Below are 25,882 nucleotides of genomic sequence, written 5' to 3' on the forward strand. Positions count from 1 at the left end.
TTAGTTTCTACGGAACCCTCGGTGAGCGTGTTCTACTCGCATCTTCTTTACATTCTCTAGCTTGTGCTTAACTCGTTTTCTACCACAACATCACTGGCAACCTCTATTTCTTACCTCTCTCTCTCATTCTCATTCTCTCTGTTCATCATTCTTTTCTTCCACTGTACCTAACTCCACTTTTTCCATCATAGTCTTCGGTGAGCGTCTTTTACCCGCATATGGCCAACTTCTTCACATTCTCTAGCCTGTGCTTCACTCGTTTTCTACCACTAAATCACTGGCAACCTCTGTTTCTTACCTGTCTTTCTCATTCTCTTTCTCTCTGTTCATCATTCTTTTCTTCCACTGTACCTAACTCTGCTTTTTCTATCATAGTCTTCCCCAGTTCTTCCATCTCTCTCACTCTCTCTCTCTCAATCTCTCTCTCTCTCTCTCATGCAAACACATGTGTACAATATATGTGCCACATACATGGATATGCAAAGCAAATGTTGGTTTCGTTGAAATTTACACTTGCTTAAATATCTGGATATGTGATTCAGCAATACATTGACACAGAAGAATGAAGGTTTTGGTAACCGAGACATGATTAAAAGAAAATATCTTTTATTGTAACTGCACCGATAAGATTTCATTCACAGAAACTGTACACATTACTACAGATTCGTATCTGCAAAATATGTAGTAAACTGGATCATCTGATGGACCATAAGGGAGCTCAGAACTGCTGGTAGGAACAGACACCAGCGGCAGATAGGACGAAAGCACACGGGTAGAAGCCAGGGTAGCCTTCAAGGCATAAGGCGTAGCTGGGTTTAATGACAGAAGGGTGTTTGTTGCTGAGTACAAGGTACAGGATGGAAGGTTCCGATGGGGTTTTTGGCAGAGGGAAAGCCGGTGCTGTTTAAAACAACAACGGGGTTGAAGCTGTTTTCGGCGACTTTCACTCCGCTGACACCGAACGTACGAGGAACGCCGCTGTCCATACGTCTCTGGCGCTGGTGGGGCCACTGGCTGACGATGGCGCCACCGGGCAGCGTTAATAAGCCAGCGTCGGCGGCTGCCACCACGGACAGGATCACCACGGCGAACACCTGCGGGCAACAAGCACAGGCTTAAAGCCGAGCCACCCGTGGAACTGGAAGGAACGGCTGGTAATGGTACCGTGAAATGGTGGTCAGTTCAAACTAGACGGAACGTCAACTCATCGTCACTTACCCCAGCAAGGAGAGGACAAAGTGAGGGTATGAGGTACCGCCCGTGATACAAAATCTCATAATATTGTAGTTAGGCTGTTTAGGTTTTTATGTTGGTAACGTCACGTAGCGCTCTGTATTTAAATCACTGGCTGTGCTGTGTGCAGTCTGTGGCTGGTTGGTATTGGAATATTTGCTATTGTAGTGTTGGGCAGTTGGATGTGAACAACGCGTAGCGTTGCGCAGTTGCAGGTGAGTCGCCTACAGTGGTGGATGTGTGGGGAGAGATGGCAGAATTTTGAGAACGGACTATCTGGACGTGTGTCCATCAGAAAGAGTAAATTTGTAATACTGGATATCATGAACTTATATATATATATATAAATTATTAAGGTAAATATATTGTTTGTTCTCTATCAAAATCTTTCATTTGCTAACTATACCTATCATTAGTTAGTGCCTCCAGTAGTTTGAATCTTTTATTTAGCTGACAGTATTGGAACTCGCTGTATTGCAGTAGTTCGAGTAACGAAGATTTTTGTGAGGTAAGTGATTCATGAAAGGTATAGGTTATTGTTAGTCACGGCCATTCTTTTGTAGGGATTATTGAAAGTCAGACTACGTTGCGCTAAAAATATTGTGTGTCAGTTTAGTGTTGATCAGAATAAGTAAGGAGAGAAATGTCTGAGTACGTTCAGTTTTGCTCAGCTGTTTGAAAATCAAATAACGTAAGGGGTTTATCAGCACAGTAACTCATAGATTTTTCTAAGTGGGGGTTTCATATGTCGACCCTTAGTAGAGGATACCGTACTGGAATCTTCTGATTTTTCTTGTAGTTTGTGTAATTAGTGTAGCTATTGTTTATTGCTAGAGCGTAATTGTAGAGAGAATTTCTTTGTAGTTGTAGTTTTTCATTGTTGTACAGTAAAACAGACGACGAGAGTAGCTTATTAGCGCCACCGTGTAATGAATTAACATTCAAAGTAGTTCAAAAATGGCTGAAATGGCTCTGAGCACTATGGAACTTAACTTCTGAGGTCATCAGTTCCCTAAAACGTAGAACTACTTGAACCTAACTAACCTAAGGACATCACACATATCCATGCCCGAGGCAGGATTCGAACCTGCGACCGTAGCGGTCGCGCGGTTCCAGACTGTAGCGCCTAGAACCACTCGGCCACCCCGACCGGCTCAAAGTAGTAATTTGGTAATTGTGCATAGGGAAATGGAGCGGGCGGCAAATAATGGTGTAGACAGTGAAACAATTAGTGAACAGGGAAGCATTATCGATCGGTCTGTCGGCAACACCTCGCCTCAGGATTCCGAAATGACAGGACACAATCTGGCAAATACAGTAGATTCAGGTTTTGCATCCTCACCGTTTTCTCAAATAAGTCAAGACACATTTTCTGCTTTTCAAAATGCGAATATTGCCGGTTCAAATGCACTGCCGAATAGCTCTGAGGAGCATGTTTCAGACACCAGTGCATTTGTTTTACAATTAATGCAACAAATGCGACAAAAGCTTCAAAAGTTAGACACAATGGAACAACACCACAGATTGCACACAGCACAGCCAGTGATTTTCATACGTTACCAACATAAAAACCTAAACAGCCTACTTAGAATATGGTATCAGACTTAAGGAACTATATGTGATAAGGTTTGTTAATGACGAAAGAAAACTACATAAGAGGAATAGTACCAGTATTAAGGAATTAGCGGTGATAAAGTATATTAATGACAGGAGAAAAATTCATAACTAATGTTCTTGATACAGTTTGTAAAGTAAACTGCTGAAAAGTGTAACAACAGGAGAAGCTTCATCCAGGCGTTTAGAAACGTCGACATTTACTTGCCGGCGAAAAGATATACAGATACAAACACATCAAATAATGTGAGAGCTTAGTTTCTCCTGCCGGATGCAATGTTCACATAACTTTCGAGAATGCGGAGAGGTGACGTCGTCGGCAACCGCCAATATTTCGATAGGAGCACACCCTGCCACTTACAAGGCAAAACTGCAGGAAGTAATCGCTGTGCAAGAGAATTTAACACCTCGGTTTTTAGATAGACCCCATAATGGTAACATACACATACATACATTGTAAACACCAAAGACGATGGACGTCAGGAGTTCTCTTCTAACGTTTGTGTGTAACACTGGTGGTCCACCATATCGTGTAGCAAAACACATTGCTGCTGTTTTGAGCCTTATAGTAGGCCGGTATGAGCACCATATTAAAAACTCGGCAGATTTCTTATGTACACTCCTGGAAATGGAAAAAAGAACACATTGACACCGGTGTGTCAGACCCACCATACTTGCTCCGGACACTGCGAGAGGGCTGTACAAGCAATGATCACACGCACGGCACAGCGGACACACCAGGAACCGCGGTGTTGGCCGTCGAATGGCGCTAGCTTCGCAGCATTTGTGCACCGCCGCCGTCAGTGTCTGCCAGTTTGCCGTGGCATACGGAGCTCCATCGCAGTCTTTAACACTGGTAGCATGCCGCGACAGCGAGGACGTGAACCGTATGTGCAGTTGACGGACTTTGAGCGAGGGCGTATAGTGGGCATGCGGGAGGCCGGGTGGACGTACCGCCGAATTGCTCAACACGTGGGGCGTGAGGTCTCCACAGTACATCGATGTTGTCGCCAGTGGTCGGCGGAAGGTGCACGTGCCCGTCGACCTGGGACCGGACCGCAGCGACGCACGGATGCACGCCAAGACCGTAGGATCCTACGCAGTGCCGTAGGGGACCGCACCGCCACTTCCCAGCAAATTAGGGACACTGTTGCTCCTGGGGTATCGGCGAGGACCATTCGCAACCGTCTCCATGAAGCTGGGCTACGGTCCCGCACACCGTTAGGCCGTCTTCCGCTCACGCCCCAACATCGTGCAGCCCGCCTCCAGTGGTGTCGCGACAGGCGTGAATGGAGGAACGAATGGAGACGTGTCGTCTTCAGCGATGAGAGTCGCTTCTGCCTTGGTGCCAATGATGGTCGTATGCGTGTTTGGCGCCGTGCAGGTGAGCGCCACAATCAGGACTGCATACGACCGAGGCACACAGGGCCAACACCCGGCATCATGGTTTGGGGAGCGATCTCCTACACTGGCCGTACACCACTGGTGATCGTCGAGGGGACACTGAATAGTGCACGGTACATCCAAACCGTCATCGACCCCATCGTTCTACCATTCCTAGACCGGCAAGGGAACTTGCTGTTCCAACAGGACAATGCACGTCCGCATGTATCCCGTGCCACCCAACGTGCTCTAGAAGGTGTAAGTCAACTACCCTGGCCAGCAAGATCTCCGGATCTGTCCCCCATTGAGCATGTTTGGGACTGGGTGAAGCGTCGTCTCACGCGGTCTGCACGTCCAGCACGAACGCTGGTCCAACTGAGGCGCCAGGTGGAAATGGCATGGCAAGCCGTTCCACAGGTCTACATCCAGCATCTCTACGATCGTCTCCATGGGAGAATAGCAGCCTGCATTGCTGCGAAAGGTGGATATACACTGTACTAGTGCCGACATTGTGCATGCTCTGTTGCCTGTGTCTATGTGCTTGTGGTTCTGTCAGTGTGATCATGTGATGTATCTGACCCCAGGAATGTGTCAATAAAGTTTCCCCTTCCTGGGACAATGAATTCACGGTGTTCTTATTTCAATTTCCAGGAGTGTAGAGTAGAGGGAATGCCTGTGTATGAATGTGATCTTCTAATCAGTATTGATGTGATCTCTCTATTCACTCGTATTCCTCTGTCTGATTTGTTACCGTTGATTCTGTTTAGGGTTTGTGCTAAATTAACGAACCTATTTCTACATGTGTTGACTTCCACTTACTTTTTATCCAACTACCAGCGCTACGAGCAGAGGGATAGAACTGCGGTGGGAAGCCTGTTGTCACGTGTTATTACCAATATGTTTACGGAAGATTTGGAGGAACGTGCATTCAAGTCGGTGGCTTTGTAATGGGCGAAATTTTTTCAGATATGTGGACGATACTTTTGCTGTTTGCTCTCGTTGCGGTGAGTATGTGGACGAATTTTTAGAACACATGAATTCAATCCATCGAAATATCCCTTTCATGATGGAGGTGGATGTGGTGGTCAGGAGGAAGGTGGAAGGTACGTTGGGACGTACCGCTTTTAGGAAGTCTGCTCACACTGACTTGTATCTGCAGGTTGATAGTCGTCAACATCCGGCTCAACGTGAAGTGTACCTTACACCCTGGTTCACATGGCCCATGTTATTTTGGTCCCTGAGACGTTGTCCGCTGAGTTAGCCCACCCCAAAGTCACCTTTCGTCAGAATGGTTATAGTGAAAGGTTAGACGTTCGTTGTTGCTATCTACCAACTAGGTACCGGGTGAGTGATGATAACACCTAAGTGGCAACAAAATCTACGGCTTTCTGCTTTACGCAGGGAGCATTTCGAACAGGATTGGTCGTATTTTGCGAAAATATGTCGTGAAGTGTGTGTTTCAACCACCAACTAAGGTCAGTGTCATTTTAGGTTCCGTAAAGGATGATCGCTATTTGCGTAAGGCGGCAGTCTACCGTCCTCCTTGCAGTTGTGGCATGTCATGTATTGGTCAGACTATCAAGGCTGTGGAGGACGGGTGTACTGAGCATAAACGGCACTCACGTTTACAACAGCCGAACAAATCCGCCTTTGCAGAAGATTGTCTTGGCACCGGTTTTTCTTTGGAATGTAACGATACCGAGTTCCTGGCACGGTATCGTTGTTGCTAAGGATAGAGTTACGAACTCCACCACAGAACACTGACGGACCATGCAGGACGACTTGTGCATCTACAGGATTCTCAGTATTAATAGAAATATTGTCTATTGCCTTATAGACTGTAAGGCGAGTACGCCTTCTCCTGCTATAGTATCGTGGCATCTTCTGTGTGAGCAGTTGAATGCAGTTGCTCGAGCGGCTGCACGAAGACTGACACCTTCTCAACAGAATTATTACTTAAATCGTTGAAACTGTCACATCCTTGAGCCCCCGGTTCTCGATGTACATCTACAGGTTCTCGGACGACGCTAGCGATCAGAAATTTTCTAAGTCCAGTGTCTGCGTGTGTAAGTAGGCTGTTTAGGTTTTTTTATTGGTAACGCCACCTCAGTATGAAAATCACCGGCTGTGCCGTGTGCAGTCTGTGGCTGCTTTGCATTGTTGTAATACTCAACCATTGTAGTGTTAGGCAGCTGGCTGTGAACAGCGCGTAGCGTTGGGCAGTTGGAGGTGAGCCGCCAGCAGTGGTGGATGTGGGGAGAGAGATGGCGGAGTTTTGTAATTTGTCATGATATCAAGGTAAATACATTGTTTGTTCTCTATTAATATCTTTCATTTGCTAACTATCCCTATCAGTAGTTAGTGCCTTCCATAGTTTGAATCTTTTATTTAGCTGGCAGTAGTGGCGCTCGCTGTATTGCAGTAGCTTGAGCAGCGAAGATTTTTGTGAGGTAAGTGATTTGTGAAGGGTATAGTTTAATGTTAGTCAGGGCCATTCTCTTGTAGAGAATTTTGAAAGTCAGATTGCGTTGCGCTAACAAAACATTGTGTGTTGAAAGTCAGATTGCGTTGCGCTAAAAAAAATATTGTGTGTCAGGGTTAAGCACAGTAGTGTAAAATTATTGAAAGGGGACGTTTCATATGTCGACCCTTAGCCGAGGATACCTCACTGGAATCTTCTGATTTTTTCTTGTAGTTTGTGTAATTAGTGTAGATTTTGTTTATTGCTAGCGCGTAATTGTAGAGAGAATTTCCATTGTAGTTGTAGTTTTTCATTGTTGTACAGTAAAATAGTTGTGGCATGCATGTAGATTTGCACCAAGTATTTCGCAGCTGCAATTAACTAGATATTATTTTCAGTGTTATGTTAATGTGTTCTCTTATTTTTGCTCTTGAAATTGTGTTTTTCTGTGTTGTCGTGTGAAACACTGTGACAATAATGGCGTGTGAAAAACGTAACACTAGGCTCCAAAGTAAATTGAGAAATGACAGCGAAGACGAAAGCAGTATGTTAGCGCCGCAGAATAATGAATTAACTAATGTTAATAGTAGTAATCTGGTAATTGCGCATAGGGAAATGGAGCGGGTTTCAAACAATGGCGTGGACAGTGAAACAATTAGTGAAGAGGGAAGCATTATCGATCGATCGGTCGGCAATAGCTCGCCTCAGGAAGCCGAAATGACACGACACGATCTCGCAAATACTGTAGATTCAGGTTTTGGGTCATCACCGTTTTCTCAAATGAGTCAAGACACATTTTCTGCTTGTCAAAATGTGAATGTTGCCGGTGAAAATGCACTGCCGAAAAGCACTGAGGAACATGTTCCAGACACCAGTGCATTGTTATTACAATTAATACAACAAATGGGACAAACACAACAAAAGCTTGAAAAATTAGACACAATGGAACAAAATCTTCAAAAGTTAGACACAATTGAGCAAAATCAGAAACAAATGGAACAAAATCTTCAAAAGTTAGACACAGTGGAACAAAAACAGAGAGAAACACAGCAAAAGCTTCAAAAGTTAGACGCAATGGAACAACACCAGAGACAAACACAGCTACAGTTAGATGCAATGGAACAAAATCTTCACACCACGCTTGAACAAACACGTGAAGATTTAACTACTGAGTTACATAACATCGAATCGAAATGTCAAAAGGTCTGTAATGATGTAAAAACACAAATTTGTGAGCATTTCCAACCTATTTTTTCGCGGCATGAAAATGCAATACAGAATCACGAAGCAGCCATAAAAGAACTGCAAACCATTGTTCATGAAAATCATGAGACCTTGTCGGCTAAAATTGACTCAGTTGCATCTACCGATTCGGTTACGCAACTTGCAAAAACTCAAGAAAACTTAAAGGACACAGTAGATTCGATTTCAACACAAATGGACACTCTGAAACTTGGTTCAGAAAAATACACTGAGGAAATAAGTACACTATCGGAGAAAGTAGCCGAACTTTCGGATCAGTTCACTAATTTATCTACGAAGGTAGATGATAATCTGAACGACACAAAACCGGTAGTCTTTAATGACACAGAAGAATGCGAACAAATTAGGAATCTGAAACAAAATCTGAATCAACACAAAAGAGAAATCCGCAAAGTACAAGATCAGCTGACACAGGTAATACAAGAATTACGTATTTCAGAGGACACTCGCGCCCCAATACGGGAAGAGGGACATAGAAATACGGAACAACCACAAAATAATAACACAGGACACTTCGGAAACTATGAAAGAAATTGGCAAGGCACACCGAATTTTGAGATGGAACCGCCGACACGACGTAACAATGACCGATATGCGACTCGCCGACACGATGATTTTGACTATAAGCTGTTCATTACTACACGTAAATTCAAAACGTTTAAGAATTCTGCCAACGACATTCATCCACAAGCGTGGCTTCATTAATTCTCTCATTGTTTTCCCCCCAACTGGTCATTAGAACACAGATTAGAATTTATGTGTGGCTATTTAGAGAATGAACCAGCTGTAAGAATGCGTTCGGTCATTCACGATTGTCATAGTGAAGGAGAATTTTACCATGCCTTCCTCTCAGCATATTGGTCTCAAGCCACACAAGACCGAGTAAAACATGGCATCATAATGATGAAACATTTCGAACAATCTGAATTCTCCAGTCTTGTGAAATATTTTGAAGACATTTTGCACAAGAATCAGTACCTGTCAAACCCATACAGCCCCTCAGAACTCATCCGCATTTGCTTAATCAAACTGCCTGAACATTTGCGACACATTATTTTGGCAGGACGTTGCAAAGACGACATTGAAGCATTTCAAGGACTCTTACAAGAACTGGAAATTGACACTGACAATCGAGGAACGCAGGAGCACAACAATTACAGATCACATCCGTCGCAATTCCGCGATGAAAGAAATAATAACTGGACGCGACAAGGCTATTCTCACAACACAAATCGTGACCGAAACAGACACCACCCGTATAACAACCGTTGGCAGAGTAGTAATAATTACAGGGAAAGATCACCTCTCCGCGGTAATGACTATCACAGAGACAATCAGAGAAACAGACAATATGGGAACCAAAACAATTATTATTACGAGGGACAGAATAACTTTAGACGCAACGGTCCAGCGCGCAGTTACGATTCAGGGAGAAATTCTCCACCACTTAACCGACAAGAAAGAAACCACAGAAACTACCGACATGACGACAGACGATGTGATCGTAACGACAGACCTGAATTGCATCAGAACTGGCGGGATTCAAACAGAGCTGGGCCCTCTCGGCAAGGCGAATTTGTAGAAGTTCGGTCTCCTAATCCGAATAACGACGCGCGCCAGCAAAGAAACAGACAATGACTCGCACAGCAGGCAGCCGCGTGCGCCCGCTGGCTCCGAGAAAAATAACACAGACGCTAACCTTGAAGAAAAATTCCAGTATTCTTTACCGACGTATACCACTTGATAATTGCGTTAAAGTTGAAACTCTGCGTACTAGGAAGAGCAAAGGTTTACACCACATTTCACATGTAACACCGTTTATTGAGAGATAATGTGCTTTTTTAACTTGAGATTTTAATGCAACATTTTGGTTTATTTGAAAATACATTCTGGATTTAAAGTGCTTTCTGAGAGATACTAAATGACACAGTGGTTAGTTTATGTGACAGCTACAGGATTTTATCACGACGTTACTAATGAGTGACAATTTACAATGTTGCTTTTGCGGTGTATCTGTTTTATATCTGCACAGTTTTTCGGCATTATTCAAGAAATTAAAACATGTTTTAGTAGTAACTTTTGTGGTATAGCAACAATGAGACAGCCTTTTTCGTAGCACAACAATACGTTACAGTACAGTACTTTCTTCATCACAACAATAAGCGTAATAACTAAGATATCTATACGCAAAGCATTTCACTTTTGTGTATCATCAGGTAAGTACATTGACTTCTGCAGAACTTAGCTTTCGGAGGACGATAACTACGACACTTCCACAGAGATTATCTTACAACATGACGCACAGTTTAGCGCTACAGGACACGTATTTGAGTGATTAATTTTGTACTTCAAACATTTATTTTTTAAGATTTTTAAATTGCAAAGAAAGTTTTCCGTCATACATTTCATTCCATTGCTGTAATTTGTAACACCTGAGGGTATAATTACATTTATCCTCAGGGGGGTACATGCTTACTTTGTGTACCATGTGTTTGGCGAGCACAAGGAGCCCTAGCTAATATGGTATTTGCTTATACAACTTTACACATCGGTACCATATTTCTCTAACACATAAATTACACAGCTATCTGATTATTTGACAGAGAAACAAACATTCTTTTTACTACATCAGTGACAGATGTTTACGTAATTACACAGTTGGATACCTTCACACTTACGAAATTGTATTTTGTCTATACTTTGTGAACTGTTCATATTTTTTCGGAACCATTGTGATACTATGAGAGCTTTGAATGATGTATTTGGTATGAGATCATGATTTTTAAGGTACGTTTGAGGTAGATGACACTATTGAAATGAGCAGAGAATTTTTTTTAGGATTTGAAATTATTGCAGAAAGACGTTTTTGAGAGTTGACTGAGGTGTTATGATGTTATATTTACGACGACGATGTGTATTATGTTGTTGAGGTATGTTTATGATTAATAAGCTAATGTTATATGAAGAATTTGATTATGCTATGTATCTAATGATGAAGTATTGAAGAAGCGTCGACGAATTTGTATATGTGTAATAAGGTAAGGAGTAATGAGTAGCGGTTAGGAACTCTGCCTTGTGAAGATGTATGTTGGAAACCGAGAATCGTACTTTTAGAATTATGAAATGTGTGTAAATGCGTGAATGTATCACAATGCTGACGAATATTTTTTTTGGACACTTATATTTATAGGATTTTGTTTCTACAGATTTGCAACGCAAATTCTTGACCTGTGAAATATTTTTATATGAGACTGCCATTTTAGCGCAAACTGCTGTCGTTAATATTTCCGTACGAAAGTTAAGTGACCACCTGCACGTAATGCGTCGCGGGCACCCACCTGGGCGACAGCCGCCCGAACAAAAAAAAAAAAAAAAAGCCATCAGCCTTCCAGCGGCACAGGTAGAAGAAAAAGCCATTAGGGGAAGCCATTATCCTCGCTTGACGTTCCTTTGTAGAAAGCGTCGCAACATTTCACGGCTATTGTCGTGCTAGTTGAGAGAAATGCCATATGGCGACAGAAATGCCTAATGAAATGACGAGAAATATTTTTACATCTGCACACCTGATTACGACAAGCGTCTTTCTACGAGAGTTGAGAGAATTTCTAACTTATGAAATGTCACATGACTACTGAATGATTATTTTATGCTTTACTTTGTACATAGTTGCTTATTTCATTTGATATCTAGTTTCCAGCTGTGTTGCAGCATTGGTTTCATAAAAAAAAAAAATCATTTGCTAATGTGAACACTTTCTGTCAACAGATCTATTAAATAATTACTTTATGACCCACATTCTTCGAAAAGGGAGTTCTTGGAATGGAAAGAACAATAAGAAGGGACTAGTAACAGTTACTGCACACATAATTTTCTTTTCAAGTACATGGTAATATTTTTTTACAATAAGTTGTTGTGGTGCACCACTTTAATTACATAGACATTAAGATGTGATTATACATTTCCCTTATCTGCATTGTTGTCTTTACTGTAATATTTTTCTGCTTGAGCGTTGTCATGTTTAGATATAATTTATTGCTTTTGCTTCTGCTGTTTGCCAGGCATAATGTTACTGAATTTGATTTTGTATTACGCTGTTAAGCCAGTTTTACTAATGATTATTTTATTGTTTGCTGCGCATTGCCTCATATTAGTTGTAATGTTGAATTGCTTGGTAATTTAGATTTACTGTAGCTTGCTTTGCCAGTTTGAAATATTTGTCATTGATGTTTATTGTTTTATGTGATGCTGCATTGCCTCGTCCCTTGGTATATACATCTGAGCTCAGTAGATTTAAGTTAGCTTAAGAGGGGGTAGACTATATAAGAAACTAACTATGATGAATTGGAAGAAATGCATTGAGAAGCCGCAAGAAACAGATAGGGCCAAAATGAGTATTGTACAATGAGCCATATTTATTTTGAAAGAATTATGGTTGGAATACAGAAAAGAGGTACAGATAGGACTTTTGGAAATAATGAGGAACGAAGGGAGATCTCCAAGAACAAAAAAAGTTTTGTTCGCAAGATACTGCAGTAAAAGAAACCCTGTCCTTTCCTTGTGTTATCCCACTATGTGTTTGTGTTCCCTTGTGTATTTGTGTACTTCCTGTCTTTAGTTGTTTATCTGATAAGACCTATGTTGTAGAATTTTTCTAATACCATGTTATTTACTTTGTAAACATGTTTAAACAGTATTTGTTCTGTTTTGTTTTAATGCTCATGTGGAAGTTGATATTCCAAAAGTTATTCTGATCTTTATGTATGTACTTATGTCATTATTTTTGTAACACTGATGTATTTGTTTATTTCTATTCTTTTGTAAAGCCCCTATTCCTACAAATGTTATCTGTATTATTATGTTTTTAGTGATGTATTTTATACCGTTGTTATTGTATTCTTATGTTATAAAATTGTAATTGACACCAGGTCATCAAATTAAGTAACTTGTAAGTTACATTTCACTGCACACGTTTTTGTTGGTCATAATATATGGACAATATGTGACAAGTAGGGACTGTTAGTGTTTGCACGTGTGTTAATAATTCAGCAAGGGACTGGATAACAGCATTGCTGGTTCTAAGGACAATTCCAAAAACTTTGTGAGTGCACAAGTAGTGGTTATGGACTTGCTATATTATCCGCAAGACTCTTCAATGGTGATTGTGTACCTGCACAGTCATAACAGATGGCTGCTAGCCATCTCTACAAGGACTACAGTGGGTCTGCACCTCTGGTGGCCCACCAATACCGTAATCTCTACCAGGACTACAGTGGGTCTGCTCTGTGATGACCTACACACCAATACTCTTCAAAACTTCGACTGACTCTGTTGTGGGTTTGCTCTGTTGTGGCCCATTACCTGTCAGCATGTCAAGAGTCAGCACTGTCTTTCCGTTGGAAGGACAACACTACTTCTTCAAGACTGCATGGAAATCCACTATGTCTGTGTGCATTGTCTTTTACTGCTCAGACTTTGAGAAAAACACTGCAATGTGATGAATGATCAGGACTGTCTTTAGGGACTGTGAGAATATTTTAGCTTTTGACCAACATTGTATCAATAAGTGTGTGCATTTGATTTATTTGTTATTGTAATTACGATTATGAAAAATTTTAACAAATATGTATTGCCCACTGCCCAACCCAATTTGTAAAATTTTTTGTGGGGAGCATGGGGGCTATGTAAGTAGGCTGTTTAGGTTTTTTTATTGGTAACGCCACCTCAGTATGAAAATCACCGGCTGTGCCGTGTGCAGTCTGTGGCTGCTTTGCATTGTTGTAATACTCAACCATTGTAGTGTTAGGCAGCTGGCTGTGAACAGCGCGTAGCGTTGGGCAGTTGGAGGTGAGCCGCCAGCAGTGGTGGATGTGGGGAGAGAGATGGCGGAGTTTTGTAATTTGTCATGATATCAAGGTAAATACATTGTTTGTTCTCTATTAATATCTTTCATTTGCTAACTATCCCTATCAGTAGTTAGTGCCTTCCATAGTTTGAATCTTTTATTTAGCTGGCAGTAGTGGCGCTCGCTGTATTGCAGTAGCTTGAGCAGCGAAGATTTATGTGAGGTAAGTGATTTGTGAAAGGTATAGTTTAATGTTAGTCAGGGCCATTCTCTTGTAGAGAATTTTGAAAGTCAGATTGCGTTGCGCTAACAAAACATTGTGTGTTGAAAGTCAGATTGCGTTGCGCTAAAAAAAATATTGTGTGTCAGGGTTAAGCACAGTAGTGTAAAATTATTGAAAGGGGACGTTTCACGTGTTATCCCGTACGCGTGCTGTAGTCTTTCTAGCAGCACGCGTACCCGTTGGTTTGTTTGTAAACAGAGGTAGACAAGCGGTTGCGTATTCGCTGAGTGTATCCCATGTGGCTAATGCAATATACTGAGCAACAGCACTGGGCCACTCACAAAATGGTTCAAATGCCTCTGAGCACTATGGGACTTAAGGGGCTCCGGAAAGGCTCAAAATCATGAAAAGTTCAATTTTTACTTTTTTGCGTTTTCTGAATCTGCAGACTATTACCTTTTAAAAGATATATAATTTATTGAATTCCGAAGACTACAACTATTTTTAATTTTTTTTTAAATGTGTTCTACATGGGCATGACCCCTGTGGCGCTGTTAAACTGCTGTCAAATGGTGTTATTATTAACGTCCGTGTTCATCAGGTACATTTTAGTGATGTGAGATAAAGTATGTGTTGTGGCTAACCTGTGATGGTTCAATATATATCGCTGGTGTGATTGTCGATTGTTTCATGTTTATTTACTCTGTCGTTATCTCGAAAATATTCGTAATTAATTCTATTTCTTGAGTCTCTGTTTTGTTGAAGTATAATAATGAGTAAAAGTAAAGTTATTAGAAATCCTCTGAAGGCTTTTAAGAAAGGTGCAAGGTATTTAGAAATATGGGAATGAAGATAGGTTCTAACATGGTACGAGCGATGCTTGCTTTAGACAAGGAACGCCTTCGGGCTGCAGACAGGGCTGTAAAGAGTCTAGAAATACAAGCAAGAGTAAACAGGAGGAGGAACAAGAGGAAGCTGGAGGAGGAGTTTGCAGAGGATGAAGATAATCCATCCTATGGACCTGGAATGCACTAAAAAGTTAATCCAATCTTTGTCGCTCGATTCCCAAAACATTTATTTTCTCATACTAATTACATGTTTTCTAAGGATCTTCCATACATATTTGTTTCAAACTTTCAGTATATGTTACACAGTACCTTCTGCATAACTTAACACAGCCTTTTTCCAAAAAACTGTATATTTTTGAATATATAAATAAAAAATTGCAAAAAAATGTTGTGAATTTTCATTACAATTGAAAAAAAAATCATCTTTAATAACTGAACTAAAATTTTGTAAAATCCCTGTGTTAAGTTGTAGCCCATATTCCAATAAATAATCTGTAAAAAGTTCAACTTCCTACCTCAAATACTTTGTGAGGAAAGATGTAATTTATAAGCGTTATTTTAACATTGCAAGTATAGGGCGTTCCGGAGCCCCTTAACAGCTATGGTCATCAGTCCCCTAGAACTTAGAACTTCTTAAACCTAACTCACCTAAGGACATCACACAACACTCAGTCATCACGAGGCACAGAAGGACCACTCACACAGAAGATGCCTCGACAGTATAGGAGCAGAAGGCATGCTCGCCTTACAGTCTATAAAGCAATGGACAATATTTCTACCAATACTGAGAATCACGTAGGTGTTCCAGTCATCCTGCATGGTCCGTCAGTGTTCTGTATGGAGTTCTTAACTTTACCTCCCGCATCTCGTGGTCGTGCGGTAGCGTTCTCGCTTCCCACGCCCGTGTTCCCGGGTTCGATTCCCGGCGGGGTCAGGGATTTTCTCTGCCTCGTGATGGCTGGGTGTTGTGTGCTGTCCTTAGGTTAGTTAGGTTTAAGTAGTTCTAAGTTCTAGGGGACTTATGACCACAGCAGTTGAGTCCCATAGTGCTCAGAGCCATTTGAACCATTTTAACTTTACCTTTAGCAACAACGATACCATGCAGCACGGTAATGATTGATCACAGCTGCTCTGGTACGTGGACCGAAAGTTGATAAAGTTGCAGGTCTAGAAAATTTTAACAGCCGTGACGTCATTGCTTACCAGACATTACAGATCGGAGAGATCTACAATAGAGATATGGGTAAATCGTATTACCTCTCTTCGATTTCCTTGCTTCTCAGGACTAGAAATCGTCGTAAAATAAATGAATCCGAATCTGTGTCACTGTGGGTTACAGGTGGTGACAACGGTAAAACAACGGCATAGTGTTTTTAAGGAAGCTGTGGAAATGAAAGTAGCAAGTAACGTTATAAATATAGATGGTTAATTTTGTTTAAATTCTGGATGGAGTCCTGCTCTCTCACTTGTCAAAAACATTGAAACAGAGTTTATGCTACACCACCCGTTGATTATTAATGTCATTATTGATAACGTCTGACTTCGGTCATCTTTGGCTTGTGATGGGGCTAGTGTTTAAAGCACGCGAGAGCATGCGTTTGTGTCTATGCATGTGTGTGTGTGTGTGTGTGTGTGTGTGTGTGTGTGTGTGTGTGTGTGTGAGTGTGTGTGTGTGTGTGTGTATGTGTGTGTGTGTGTCTAATTTTTACGAAGTTTCTCTAAGAGCCGAAGCTTTAAATTTACAAGTAGAGCGCTCATTTCCTGCAGATTTCCGTTGTAGATGGCAAGGTGTGCTCCTATCGAATTATCGGTGGTTGTCGATGACGTTACCCGGTTACATTCGCATAAGTTATTTCAACATAAAACAAAATTCATAAGGCGTTACTTTGAGAACTTTTTAAAATTATTCGCTGTATAATTTGCAATGCGATAGGGTCCGCTGCTGCGATGAATTTTTTGAATGATTTCTTGAAGCCTTCAGCTGCCATTCTCTTCATTTCAATACTGTGATAGATGTGATGTATAAGATCTTTGTACCAACTATTCAAAAATGACGTGCTTCAACAATAACACAATAAATATTTACAAGTTATTTTAAAGAAATTAGATACAGTCATATTTACACCAATGATGAACGATAACTAAATACAACCGGAAACACAAGCATATGCATGTTAAGTAGCAAATTTCTGTAAGATAATTATAATCTTCCTGTGTAGGTACGTTAAATGTAAGAGCTTTGCAACAACTGCTCGAAAGTAACGTGCTCCTAAAATAGCGCGAACATCTCGAATTTATTTTCTGAGTATAACATTATGTCATACGAGCAAGGACGTATATGACAATATCTGCTACAAAAATCTCATCCATAAAGTATGTTATAACGCGCCTAGTATATCTACAGATATGACTTGTCCCTGCATCAAAATCACAAGTGTCACTAATGTATCCAATGTATGGTACTTCCGTTTTAGATACTTGAAAACGGCCTAAGGCCGTAATTGTACAATCGTACAGGAAATAAAAAGAATGGCAGCTGAAGTCTTCAAGAAATCTTTCAAAAAATATTCACTGTATTTTTTCCCTTGCTAAGTACCATACAACGTCCAGAACAAGGTTATTTTCCTCCTTTAATAGAGCTGATTTCCTTACTGCTATAAAACTTAAACTGCAGAAAACTGCTTGATCTATTTATGTTGTTATTTATACATAGCGTACGCTTCCTCTCAGGACAGGTGTCGTAAAACCTAAATAACTTTTCACTTTGAGATTTGTGGCCTGTCTTGTGGAAGAATGCTGAGTGGAAAAAATATTAAGGTTCTTCATGGCACATTTGCATTTCTTACCAAAAACAGGGCAAAGTAATGGAAGTAAAGACTCAAAGGCGCAAAATACACAACTGTAACATGAGTCTGCATAACAAAAATTGGTCAATCTCAGATATAAGGAAACAAGAATGGCCACTTCAACACTTGATTCCCATGAAATACTGATTCTAACATTCTGTTCCGTCCAGTCCCGTTCCTTTTTGTTGACTGTCTTTGCGAGTGTTGTCATATTAAACGCATTATGTGAAGTTTTGACGCTCTGTTCCTACCCACTTAGTTTGTTCAAGTGAGAACCGATCTACATGAAGGCTCCCTACAGGCAAGAGTGCCTCGTTGTGGCAGATTCTCGCGTACATGCATCTTTTTCCTACAAATAATGTTTCATAGCTTCAGTGCACCTACAGAACTGTCTCACGAGAAAAAAAAAGGATTTTGTAATGTGTGTTTATTCACAGACCACAAGTTTCCTACAAGCTACCATCTTCAGGAAATGGGTTAAAACTATATCGCTTTAATGAACGTTCTTTGGCGTTAAATGCAGAATTCTTTTCAGTGTCTACGTTTGTCAGGTTTGTTGAAACTAAAACACAAAAAAAGTTAAGTATTTGACGCCAACGAACTTGATGTTGTGTCAATCCGTGACTCGCAGTTAATTACATAACCTAACCTGGTTGTTTGCGAATAAACACAATTTGCAATAGCTTTTGGCCTGTCTGTGGGACCGTCCCAATGTTCATTTTGTTCTGTCTGCAGTGTACGTACGAGAATGATAAGTCTGCATAATGGGTGCACAGAAATGATACTCCGTAACAGATCAGAGGTCTTCGTTGTTTCCAAATTACCATGTTAAATTTACATCTACGCTGTAGAAACCATTAGGAAATTTGTGGCAAATGTTATTATTTATTGTCCTTTAGTATTTTCCATGTCGATTCAGAGATGGAATGTGGTAATAATTTGTGATTGTTAACTGCTGTTAAGCTATTATGTGCCTCATTCTGTCTGCACAATCTGTAGAAAGTAAATTACTCGCTTTCTGATACAGTCGGTAAGAATAAATTCTCATACTTAAGTTTTCTGGAGGTTAAAATAATGAGTCCACCATGACTCGAAACCAATGTAGCTCGTATACCTAAAAAGTTTTCAATAGGACTAATTTTGGTTGTAGTAGGAGTAATTGCCTTTTAATGTTTGCATTTGTATTTTATTTTCTACCAAGAACGGTTCATATACATATGTAATACTTTCCATATTTTCCCCTGTATTCTGAATATCTTCTTCGGAGTTAAATAAAACTTAAAATAGGTAAAAAATTAATTCATACCTTACGATTGTGCCAATATTGATATTTTCCTTCCGATACTTATCGAAGCCTTACCACGTTACCAGATGCTTGCTTCGACACCAAACATCTCAGCGACACTGGTATTGCAACGTCCCCGGGGTCAGTGCCTTGCGCGAATTGCACACATTTGGTCGAGTCGGTTAAAATCGTTCAACAACGTTTCTATTACTGTCTGTCCTATCAATGAACCGAAGCCTGACATTCGCGTCACCTACAAAAGAGCCTATGAAGTCATTCCGCTTCTTGTCTCAACATGTGTTTACCCTCTAATAATTGCATGACGTAATAGACTTTCCTTGTGGATCATTAACCGTGTAGTTAAAAGATATCACAATCTGAAGCACTAGTAAGTGTATAACTGTCCATTTCGCTATCAAGAGCTGCTTGTGACGTTTTGTACCACGCTGACATTATGCTGTTCTTACACGCAGTATGACTAATACCTTTATCAAATGGAATTTGCTATCAAAAATAGCTCCTACTGCACTGTGCGTGGAAGTGCCCAAGATTGAAACTAATACTACAAGTCTGGTCTCGGAACATTAGATAACGATCTACCGAATCTGCATTGTAAAATGTTCTATGACAATCTGTGGAAATTCTAGTTCTGAGTTCTGCAATTCAAAGAATCGTCTCACCACATTGGAGATAACAGTTGAATAAGTACTAGATCTGTCCTGCTTTACAATGTGGATATAGTATTGCCCAGGTGTAAACCCCCCTCCCCCTACCAAAAAAAAATCTTAATATTATGTTGATAAAAGGTATTTGAAATGACTGTAACGGGAATAAAGGGTCAGCATGTAAATTAAATTATCTAATTAAAATACTGATAGATGGTTTCTCTGAGAATATTTCATTTTTGCGACAAAATGTGATCATGCACTTTTGGCACAATGGAAAAATTATCTGTGTTCCATATCTGCTCCAGGTATGCCCCCTGATAATTTATCAGATACCATCATAGAAGTAGCGCCGCTACGAAACCTACAAATGGAACTACAATAATCGAGCCGGATGTCACCATGGTTGAGACACTGAATTCGTTCCATTCGCTCACCAGAATGGATTACACAGACAAATCTCAGAATGATTTCTCTGAAACAAAAGCATCTGGTTTCTGTCCCCAACCTTACGAAATCGAGCTTGTTGACACCCATAACGACCTTGTCATAGACAGAACGTTATACCCTAAGCTTTCTTCCTTTTTTAATAAAATAGAATTGAACACTCTCGGAATGATTGCATACATTAGACATTTCCGTTACTAGCTTTCTCACTGTTTGTATTTCATCAGACTTTAAATACTTACAGGAACGGGGAAATCGCAGTGACACTGTCGTCAGTACATGGTTTTCAGTCTATGAGACATAAATTAAATTAATATACTAACCGGGGCGAAATCCATTAATGTTATCGTGAAAATAATTTGTGGTTGGTATACCTACTAAGATTAACAGCTTGACTTTATAAATGTCCTTATGTACCTCCTATATGAATATGAACACTGGTATAAGTACACTGAAGGCTATAATTCCCAAATCTGGCTCTAGTAAATTGTTCCTTTCTTCTATGTAGATATTACTTATGGACATGTACAAATATTCAATTTTCTATCCACAACTTTTCTAATGTGGCATGTCGACCATATTCTGTCAAGAAGAATGCAAGAGCAGAAGTGAGATGTAACATAGCCAGCTGAAGGTAGACAGATGTGTTATTAACACAGGCGAAATGCATTACGAAGCAGAGCCAGCAGGGCACGGTACAACAACAGCTGATGCTGCAGTACATTAGCAGAAGGACTGAATTCTTTCCTCACTTGACACGACGGAAATGCTTACAATACATGCTTTAAGCCCTAAATGGACTTAGTCTGGAACGTATAAGTACTCAGTCATTCACGTACTAAAATATGTTCTCCTCAGTATCACACCAGGAGCCGGTGACACTCGTAACGGCATCCTGGAGTGCAGTTCGGTGTCCACTGGTTGACCTCTGGACAGGGCAGGCTGCGAGCCCTGCCTCAGGAGAGCAGAGAGCCGCTTGCTCAGTGAAGGGAGGTCACGACCCCTCCCGCAGTATTGTCTGCACAGCCGTGCCGGCATCACAGTCGCAATTTGAGACGTCGCTGACTGCAGCATTTGAGTAGTGACGTCATGCTCGGTCCTGCTCTTTGCATTGTCAGTAATGTTGGCCGTGTCTTGTTTGGCATGAGAGGCAACCAGACGCTCTGTCGAGCTATTCCTGATGTACCGCTGCTGAGGGCCGGAATAGAGAAATTAATTAAACAAATCTACTTCACTTCTGATGTCTCATTTCACCCTCCCAGGTGTCAACCAATGACCATCAAACAGTAACAATTCTTGTAGGACATACAAAAGAACATTTCATTGTTAGTTCATGTGTATATCAAGACACTCATATGAATTTAATTGTGAATATACCAAATGCATACCAACAGTGATTTATCATATCTTATCGTGTCACCTGTAGGATTTTTATAGCACACTACCTCAGTGTATCCTCTGTGACATTTTCGTCTTGTTTACTCGTTTCAGTATATTTTGGTCGTAGGACTTGTATTATGTCGAAATCAGTGAGTTGTTAAGCCTTTGTGACTTCATACCAGAGTATAACTTAAAGTAATATCTACTTTGAATTGTCAAAACAAACTGTAATCCATAACACATCCAGTGTTGAGAGGGTTCTACAGGCATGTTACGAATGACAATGAATAAAAAATGAGAAAAAAATTATGAACTTGTAGCAAATCTAAAAACAGATAGCATTTGGTTTTGTCCTCGACACTGACACGTGTTGCAACACATGAAAAAACCATGCTGTTAATTAAATATGCCAAATAGAATCTAAAAAATACAGGCAAGGAACAGACTGTTAGCCTACTTCCTATGTGTGATATTATTTATTGATTATGGTAACATATACGTTAGAAACCAGACGGATATGAAAAAGAAACTGGACTCCATTTTCTGCTTATGGTACTTGATTACTGAATGATACCTGTGGACGAAATGTTACCAGAGTTCAGTTTTTCTTTGGAATGCACATGTAGAAGATGTCGACGTGTTAGAGATAAAGTACATTTCGTTTCTCTCAACCAACTGTCACTTTTAGCTGATCACTCTTATTTCATTATCGCAATGTGTCATGATCGTTGAGTCGAAATTCGCTGTAGTCGTACTGTCACCGTGAACAGCTGTAAATATTTGCACTCGTCACGTCAAACTACTATTCACATATAGGCATGCTAGCCACGGTAGACGGATTCTATTAATATCAGAACACCGATTTTGTTATGTGTGGGGTACAATTTTACGTAACGAACCGCAGCTAACTCACTTTAGACAAGGCATCAGGGGTTATGTTCAGGTTTTCATCACTAAATGTATAATATTACGTTCCATAGGCGTAACAGGACAGTGGACAGTTGTGCCGAGAACTTCGTTATTAAAGGGCAGTATTCCAACAGTGATAGCTGCCCACCTATCCAAAAATTTCGGATGACATGTAGTGTGGTTTGGACTCGCATTCGGGAAGCACACGGTTCAGATCTCGGTAAAGTCGTGCAGATTTAAGGTATCCAGGCCGAACTGGTTGCATCGAAAAGTCCGCCGCTTATTTCCGCCAACAGCTCGCCTACTCGGAGGGTGACCTGCATTTCTAAATACACTTCGTCGTTGGCAGAATTTTACCCAGTCGTTCATTCTTATTCCATGCCTTTCAACCGTGTGTTATAGAACAAGTTACGCGTTTCCATGGGTCTGATGAGATTTCCAGCTGTGTTCAGGTCGTCTGAATCACTGTGCTGTGTTGCAGCATTCGTAATGCTGCCACGCTTTCACTAACATTGTGTCAGGGGTCGAGGGTTGAAGGCTCAATCCACTCTCCCACTTTGTCTGTACCGATCACTTCTTTCACTCTCGGTAAGGAAGCCACCTAACACTATGTGCCACCAACAGCGGTTGGGGAGGACAGTTAAAATTTCAGAGCAAGAGCAGAAGACCTGGAATAAAATCATCCTTTCTACATCACTAAAAAACGCATCTGATGTTTCAGAAAATATGGTGTTCTAGAAGTACGAAGCGAATAGCTTAAACAAGAAATGAAGAGTTACTACATAGAATAAGCGATAAAAAACTAATAGGAGCTCACTGGCATGTGATGTACACTTGACACAGTGTATACAGAAATATTTATAATTATCTTATCACTGGAAGGGTTAAAGAATGATCGCTTAGTATTACAGGCCTGTTTCCCTAATGTTTGTCTCCTGATCACTTGTAAATAATAACGCAGGCATGTTTACTTTGACATTGCTGTAAGAAAGAAGCCTCCTAACGATTGAGCACGGATTCAAGAAGATGCACACAGCTCAAATACAGCTCACATTTTCAGGCACTGTGTTTCTGAGAAAGTAGACGCTGGTAAACAGACAGGCTAAATATTTTTAGCTTTATGAAAGGCATTAAATTGCGCCAATTCGTCTACTGATAACCGAAATATGGTCCTCTGACTTTTACAGATATGTGAATGAGTAGAGGAATACTTGAATGATAAAATCAGTTCGTGTAATGAACGTCGAATGTTCAACAAATATGTGTAATAGGGCGCTATATGTTTTCAATACGTGTTAGTTCTTCATCAGGTATGTCAGCAGTGCTGTGAGATTGTTGTCTTACGACGATACAGTCGAATGCAAGTAGCCTATCGTCTCTTGATGATTCAAGGATAATTCAAAAGTATTTGGGCGATATTACTACTTCGTGTCTGTACAACAACTCCCTTTAAAAGTGGAGAAATAAACGATAATGCCTTTAGTAATGAGACAAAAATGGGGTAGCATTTGTTTGCAAGTTCAACGGCCTGTCGTACCATTTAAGTATTATCTAGCGGCATACGTTATGAACTGGCATGAAATGGAACTAACGCCTAAAGTCAGTAACAGGGTAGGTAAACAGAGCTCTTAGTTTTGTTGAGAGGCCGCTACTAGGATTCTGAGAGGTCTTTATACTTTCTATGACAGTTAAGGAGAGAACATGTAGGAATGTTATGAAAATATAGTTCTCACGATTCATAGAGAACTTGTGTTTGATATTTTTAAGGTCTACAATTAGCACCCTTCACTGTAAACCCCTTGGAGGGACAACTAGGGTAGGCTAAGAGAGGTTAGGGTGCGATGCGATGAGTAGAGAGACAGTCATTCTTCCGTCGTTTCGCTCGAGCTAAGACTGTTAAATGAAGTCGCAAATTTTGTTGTGAAGTGAACAATAACTTGCGCCCTGTACATGTAGATGTAGATGTAGTAAGAGTGTTAAAAAGACTTTGAAAAAGTGTATGGTAGACTGTAATATGATTGAGTATATTCGGCTTGTAATCGAACCCAGAATCTAGGCTTCCACAGTCAAGTTTCTTAACGAGCCAACCAGACGAGACTAAGTACCTGTCCTAACAGCTTCTTCTGCTAGGAATTCTGTCATATTTACCAAAATTCAAAGAAGCTCTAATGTATTCGGCGCCGGACGTGCACTCTTACGAGATAATATTTCGTGGAAAAATGGGTTAGCTAAAGCACACTGTTTCTAGAAGGATGCATACAAGTAGATGTAAGAGGAGCACTAAAGGAACGAAAGGGATGGTGTGTCCAAGCTAGAAAACGGTAAGAGCATTATGATCACAATTGTGGTGCTTATTGAGATATGAAGTGCCAGATAACATTAAAGTCGACGTTAGAATATTCGAAACAGTAAAGTGTTTGTATTTCGTTTTTAGTGAAATGCTACCAGAAGGACTGTGCAGACGAAACGGGAGGGTTTTCCTCAGCTGAGGAACAGTAGTAGAAAACCGTGAGTATACTTACGGCATTCGTCATGTCTTGCTGAGGATGTGGGACGGCGACGTGTTCTCTGGAGTCCGGTGGGTTACCGTGTGCGTCTTTCTCTGGAGGCGTCCGCGCTTTTATGCTCATTCGGTCTCTGGTAATGGCCTCGGAGTGCTGATTTGTCATCCCAGAGGCGACCTGCGGCAGGTGGAAGGAGGGAAGGACGTGTCGTCACCACGATGTGGTTTACCTTCTTTCGTCACTACTACAAGTTGTGGAGGCGTTTCTTTCATGTGCGTATAATGGCCCTCGCAGCCAGCGCCGGATTCTGGGCAGCACAAAAAGAAATAAATCTGCAACGTGGAAGTCTAGAGGAAGGTAACACAGCGGATACTCAACGAGAACAAAGTGTAGAGCAATTACAGCTGTGAGAAACCTGTAAAAAAGTTCAAATTTGTACAGACCAAAATAACTCTTTTGTAATTAACTTCCATTTCTTTGAAGCCATCTGTTTCTCGGCTGAGCTAAATCTCTTTCTCCAACTACTATACAATTAATTACTTGTTTAATTTTACTATCATCTCCCAATCACTTGACATGCTATGCTCGATTTACATATCCGTGCTATTTTTTTTTAATTCCTACATTATAGCCTTGGATGAAGTTTTCCTCTGTTACTGTTGTTCTGTGTTTGATCTCTGACTGATTCCAATCCCTCTTCCTGAAATTTTCATTCCAGACAGTTGTAGTCTTAGTTTGCATTCGAAGTTCGTGATTCATTTGTGTTTGTTGTGGTACGAGGGGACATTACTTCGTGAAATTTTACCTTTGTATCCTAGACTCTCTTGTCAATTACTGTTGCTTACATTGTACCACAAAACAGCGGCAACTTAATTTACCAGTGATTCCGTTATATTGTACATTACTAAGGTAATACCTACGATTTATGCTGTGTTGGTTGCTTATCTATTACTGTTCCGAAATGATTTGAAAACTTGCT

The 25,882-nt window shown here is 40.7% G+C and overlaps 1 protein-coding gene across 1 annotated transcript; it reads right to left on the bottom strand.

Moving 5' to 3' along the window:
- Positions 1–589: 589 nt before the first annotated feature.
- Positions 590–25,068, bottom strand: LOC126203556 (uncharacterized). Its single transcript, XM_049937878.1, has 2 exons — positions 24,922–25,068; positions 590–1,094 (listed from the first exon to the last, which is right to left on the bottom strand). Exons 1-2 carry the CDS (start codon positions 25,066–25,068, stop codon positions 816–818), a joined length of 426 nt encoding a protein of 141 aa, XP_049793835.1. The 3' UTR covers positions 590–815.
- Positions 25,069–25,882: the final 814 nt, after the last annotated feature.

This window comes from Schistocerca nitens, chromosome 9 (assembly GCF_023898315.1).
Source record: "Schistocerca nitens isolate TAMUIC-IGC-003100 chromosome 9, iqSchNite1.1, whole genome shotgun sequence".
Lineage (NCBI taxonomy): Eukaryota > Metazoa > Arthropoda > Insecta > Orthoptera > Acrididae > Schistocerca > Schistocerca nitens.